General features: G+C 47.7%; 1 protein-coding gene across 1 annotated transcript in view; it reads right to left on the bottom strand.

The window, feature by feature from the left end:
* The window catches only part of LOC145349489 (matrilysin-like), a 35,031-nt gene extending 31,963 nt beyond the window's left edge, over nt 1-3,068 (bottom strand). Inside the window, exon 1 of the mRNA XM_080198024.1 lies at nt 2,926-3,068. Within this exon, the coding sequence (XP_080054150.1) occupies nt 2,926-3,033 (108 nt within the window). The 5' untranslated portion in view covers nt 3,034-3,068. The remainder of the gene's footprint in view (nt 1-2,925) is intronic.
* Nucleotides 3,069-6,000: the final 2,932 nt, after the last annotated feature.

Below are 6,000 nucleotides of genomic sequence, written 5' to 3' on the forward strand. Positions count from 1 at the left end.
CTGTTAGACTTTTATAAGTTTCTATGAAATCCGCTCTCACTCTTCTAAACTCCAGTGAATATAATCCTAACTGATTTAGTTTCTCCTCATGTGACAGACCTGCCATCCCAGGAATCAGCTTGGTAAATCTCCATAACCTTCCTCTGTAGATAGGACATTCTTCTTCAGATAAGGACACCAAAACTGCATGCAATGTGGCCTCAACAATGTCCTACACAATTGCAGCAAAACATCCCCGTCCCTATACTCAAATCCTCTTGCTATGAAGGCCAACATAACATTTGCCTTTGTTACTGTCTGGTGTACCTGCACGCTTACATTCAGCAACTGATGCACGAGGAATTCAAGGCCTCGTTGAGTAACCACCTCTCAATTTGCACCCATTCAAGTAATAATTTGTTTTCCTATTATTGCTACCAAAGTAGATAACTTCACATTTATCACTGCGTCTGATCTGCGGATGCCCACACATTCAGCCTGTCTAAATTATGCTGAAGTATTTCCTGGCACAGTAGTCGGTAATGTGAGACCTGGTCGAAAGCCTTCTGAAAGCTTAAATAAACCAGACCCACTGATTCTCCTCGTTCAAGCCTATCAGTTACATAGAGTCATAGTGTCATAGAGGTTTACAGCATGGAAACAGGCCCTTTGGTCTAACTTCTCCATGCCACCCTTTTTTTAAAACCCCTAAGCTAATCCCAATTGCCCACATTTGGCCCATATCCGTCTATACCCATCATACCCACAGAACTATCTAAACGCTTTTTAAAAGACAAAATTGTACCCACTTCTACTACTACCACTGGCAGCTCATTCCAGACACTCACTATCCTCTGTGTGAAAAATTTGCCCCTCTGGACACTTTTGTATCTCTCCCCTCTCACCTTAAACCTATGCCCTCTAGTTTTAAACTCCCCTACCTTTGGGAAAAGATATTGACTATCTAGCTGATCTATACCCCTCATTATTTTTTAGATCTCTTTAAGATCACACCTCAGCCTCCTACGCTCCAAAGAAAAGTGTCCCAGTCTATCCAATCCCTCCTTATAACCCAAACTGTCAAGTCCCGGTAGCATCCTAGTAAATCTTTTCTGCACTCTTTCTAGTTTAATAATATCCTTTCTATAATAGGTTAACCAGAATTGCACACAGTATTCCAAGTGTGGCCTTACCAATGTCTTGTACAACGTCAACAAGATATTCCAACTCCTGTATTAAATGTTCTGACTGATGAAACCAAGCATGCTGAATGCCTTCTTCACCACTCTGTCCATCTGTGACTCCACTTTCAAGGAGCTATGAACATGTATCCCCAGATCTCTTTGGTCTGTAACTCTCCCCAACACCCTACCATTAACTGAGTAAGCGCTGCCCTAGTTCAATCTACCAGTTTGCATCACCTCACATTTATCTAAATTAAACTCTATCTGTCATTTGTCAGCCCACTGGCCCAATTGATCAAGATCCCGTTGCAGTTGGAGATAACTTTCTTCACTGTCCACTATGACACCAATCTTAGTGTCATCTGCAAACTTACTAACCGTGCCTCCTCTATTCTCATCTAAATCATTAATATAAATGTCAAATACCAGTGGACCCAGCACTGATCCCTGAGGCACACCACTGATCACAGACCTCCAGTTTGAAAAACAACTCTCTACAATCGCCCTCTGGCTTCTGTCAAGAAGCCAATTTTATACCCATTTAGATACCTCACACTGGATCCCATGAGATTTAACCTTCTGCAACAACCTACCATGTGGTACCTTGTTAGAGGCCTTGCTAAAGCCCATATAGACAACATCAACTGCACTGACCTCATCTACCTTCTTGGTCACCCCTTCAAAAAACTTAATCAAATTTGTAAGACATGATTTTCCACTCACAAAGCCATGCTGGCTGTCCCTAATCAGTCCTTGCGTCTCTAAATGCCTGTAGATCCTGTCTCTCAAAATACTTTCAACAATTTACCCACCACAGATGTGAGGTTCACCGGCCTGTAGTTCCCAGGCTTTTCCCTGTAGCCCTTATTAAACAAAGGCACAACATTTGCCACTCTCCAATTTTCAGGCACCTTACCTGTGACTATCGATGATTCAAATATCTCAGCTAGGGGACCCGCAATTTTCTCCCTAGCCTCCCACAATGTCCTGGGATACACTTCATCAGGTCCCAGGGATTTATCTACCTTGGTGTGCTTTAAGACTTCTAGCACCTCCTTCTCTGTAATATGTACACTCCTCAAGACATCCCTATTTATTTCTCCAAGTTCCCTAATATCCATGCTTTTCTCAACAGTAAATACTGATGAGAAATATTCAGTTAGGATCCCACCCATCTCTTCTGGATCCACACATGGATGACCTTGTTGTTCCTTAAGAGGCCCTACTGTCTCCCTTGTTACTATTTTGCCCTATATGTATTTGTAGAGGGTCTTTGGATTCTCCTTTGCCTTATCTGCCAAAACAATCTTGTGTCTCCTTTTTGCCTCCTTATAAAATTCCAATAGATAGGAAGCATTCCAGAGTCCAAAGAATTTTGGAAAATGACCACCAATGGATCTACTATTTCCAAGGCCACTTCTTAAGTACTCTAGAATAAAGATTATCAGGACCTGGAGATTTATCCACCTTCAATCCCACCAATTTCCCCATAGCCATTTTTCTTTTAATGCTGGTTTTCTTCAGCTCCTCACTAAAGCATGTCTCTCTCAGCACTTCTGGCACATTATTCATGTCTTCCTTTGTGAAGACTGAAGCAAAGTACAAATTTAATTCCTCAATCATTTCTTTATTCCCCGTTAAATATTCTCCTGTTTCTGAACGTAAGGAGCCTACATTTTTGTTTTTATCAATGTTTTTCTCTTTACATATCTGTAGAAACTTCTATAGTATTTGGTATGCAAAGCTTAAATATTTTACATACCTCAGGTTCGTTTGCGTCCTTTACTAAAGACAATGGAAGTGCAGTTGAAGAAAAGGCGAGAAAGCCTAGTTCGAACACAACTATAAGATGAAAGTACATTGCCTTCATTTTGGCTGCTTACGGCGTGGTAAACAGGTTTGTGATAAAAAGGTAGTCCACTGCCTTTATATAGAATTGGAGTGTTAAGTCACTCAATGAGTCAGAGCAGAAAGCCATGCCTCAGTGCAATTCTAATAAATAAATAAATTGTTGCTGAGACATTGAACAAGTATTTTCTTACGCAATTGCTGTCAGTTAATAATAAACCCTTTCAAATTTAAATTATGAAGGAAGGAAGCAGAAAAAGTCCTGGAAGCCAAGTGATATTTTACATTATAAAACATTGGAGAAGCAGTAGGATGAAGTACAATAGCTGTAATGTTCTACAAACTCAGGTGACATATTTTTCAGCTCTGGACTCTCACACTTGGTGCAACAGAAAACACCGGAATTCAAATAAAATGTATGAGGTCAGCCAGAGTTATCTCTCTGACATCAAAGAAATACATACCCAACGGCAGACTGTCAGGGATGTAAGTATATACCCACCAATAAATCCTCAGGAATAACAACATGAACTTGCTTTTATGGAACATGTTTATCACAGTGAAGCAACCCAAGGTTTTCAGAGAATTGTTATCAAGAAAAGAAATACAGATATCTAACTCATAAAGAAAATATTAGGGCAGGTGACCCAAAGAGTGCTCGCTGAGGGAGCTCTTAAGGAGCATTTTAAAGAGGAGAAAGAAGGGAGAGAGTTAGAGATGGCGAGTGAAAAATTTCTAGAGATTAGGGCCCAGTAGCTGAGGGTATGGCTGCTAGTGGTGGGCCGATTGTTGCCTGCCACTCAGTCTGTTTTAACCTCGATACGGTGGACAAATAACTACGAGTCGATGTCTTGTTAATACAACCAATATTTATTTAAACCTACACAATCAATAATCACCCACTCAAGCGTGTGTGAGGGGGATGAGTGTGTGTGAGGGGGTGAGTGTGTGTGAGGGGGTGAGTGTGTGTGAGGGGGGTGAGTGTGTGTGAGGGGGGTGAGTGTGTGTGAGGGGGGTGAGTGTGTGTGAGAGGATGAGTGTGTGTGAGGGGGGTGAGTGTGTGTGAGGGGATGAGTGTGTGTGAGGGGGGTGAGTGTGTGTGAGGGGGGTGAGTGTGTGTGAGGGGGGTGAGTGTGTGTGAGAGGATGAGTGTGTGTGAGGGGGGTGAGTGTGTGTGAGGGGATGAGTGTGTGTGAGGGGGGTGAGTGTGTGTGAGGGGGGTGAGTGTGTGTGAAGGGGGTGAGTGTGTGTGAGAGGATGAGTGTGTGTGAGGGGGGTGAGTGTGTGTGAGGGGGGTGAGTGTGTGTGAGGGGGGTGAGTGTGTGTGAGAGGATGAGTGTGTGTGAGGGGGGTGAGTGTGTGTGAGGGGATGAGTGTGTGTGAGGGGGATGAGTGTGTGTGAGGGGGATGAGTGTGTGTGAGGGGGGTGAGTGTGTGTGAGGGGATGAGTGTGTGTGAGGGGGGTGAGTGTGTGTGAGGGGGTGAGTGTGTGTGAGGGGGGGTGAGTGTGTGTGAGGGGGGTGAGTGTGTGTGAGGGGTGAGTGTGTGTGAGGGGTGAGTGTGTGTGAGGGGGGGTGAGTGTGTGTGAGGGGGTGAGTGTGTGTGAGGGGGGGTGAGTGTGTGTGAGGGGGTGAGTGTGTGTGAGGGGGTGAGTGTGTGTGAGGGGGGGTGAGTGTGTGTGAGGGGGTGAGTATGTGTGAGGGGGTGAGTGTGTGTGAGGGGGGTGAGTGTGTGTGAGGGGGTGAGTGTGTGTGAGGGGGGGTGAGTGTGTGTGAGGGGGTGAGTGTGTGTGAGGGGGTGAGTGTGTGTGAGGGGGGTGAGTGTGTGTGAGGGGGGTGAGTGTGTGTGAGGGGGGGTGAGTGTGTGTGAGGGGGTGAGTGTGTGTGAGGGGATGAGTGTGTGTGAGGGGGATGAGTGTGTGTGAGGGGGTGAGTGTGTGTGAGGGGGTGAGTGTGTGTGAGGGGGGTGAGTGTGTGTGAGGGGGTGAGTGTGTGTGAGGGGGTGAGTGTGTGTGAGGGGGTGAGTGTGTGTGAGGGGGTGAGTGTGTGTGAGGGGGTGAGTGTGTGTGAGGGGGTGGGTGTGTGTGAGGGGGTGAGTGTGTGTGAGGGGGTGAGTGTGTGTGAGGGGATGAGTGTGTGTGAGGGGGTGAGTGTGTGTGAGGGGGATGAGTGTGTGTGTGGGGGTGAGTGTGTGTGAGGGGGTGAGTGTGTGTGAGGGGGTGAGTGTGTGTGAGGGGGGTGGGTGTGTGTGAGGGGGTGAGTGTGTGTGAGGGGGTGAGTGTGTGTGAGGGGATGAGTGTGTGTGAGGGGGTGAGTGTGTGTGAGGGGGATGAGTGTGTGTGAGGGGGGTGAGTGTGTGTGAGGGGGTGAGGGTGTGTGGGGGGGGTGAGTGTGTGTGAGGGGGTGAGTGTGTGTGAGGGGGTGAGTGTGTGTGAGGGGATGAGTGTGTGTGAGGGGGTGAGTGTGTGTGAGGGGGGTGGGTGTGTGTGAGGGGGTGAGTGTGTGTGAGGGGGTGAGTGTGTGTGAGGGGATGAGTGTGTGTGAGGGGGTGAGTGTGTGTGAGGGGGATGAGTGTGTGTGTGGGGGTGAGTGTGTGTGAGGGGGTGAGGGTGTGTGGGGGGGGTGAGTGTGTGTGAGGGGGGTGAGTGTGTGTGAGGGGGGTGAGTGTGTGTGAGGGGATGAGTGTGTGTGAGGGGGGGTGAGTGTGTGTGAGGGGATGAGTGTGTGTGAGGGGGTGAGTGTGTGTGAGGGGGGTGAGTGTGTGTGAGGGGGATGAGTGTGTGTGAGGGGGGGTGAGTGTGTGTGGGGGGGGTGAGTGTGTGTGAGGGGGGTGAGTGTGTGTGAGGGGGGTGAGTGTGTGTGAGGGGTGAGAGTGTGTGTGAGGGGGTGAGTGTGTGTGAGGGGGGTGAGTGTGTGTGAGGGGGGGTGAGTGTGTGTGAGGGGTGAGAGTGTGTGTGAGGGGGTGAGTGTGTGTGAGGGGGGTGAGTGTG

This window comes from Carcharhinus amblyrhynchos, chromosome 10 (assembly GCF_965287045.1).
Source record: "Carcharhinus amblyrhynchos chromosome 10, sCarAmb.v2.hapA, whole genome shotgun sequence".
Lineage (NCBI taxonomy): Eukaryota > Metazoa > Chordata > Chondrichthyes > Carcharhiniformes > Carcharhinidae > Carcharhinus > Carcharhinus amblyrhynchos.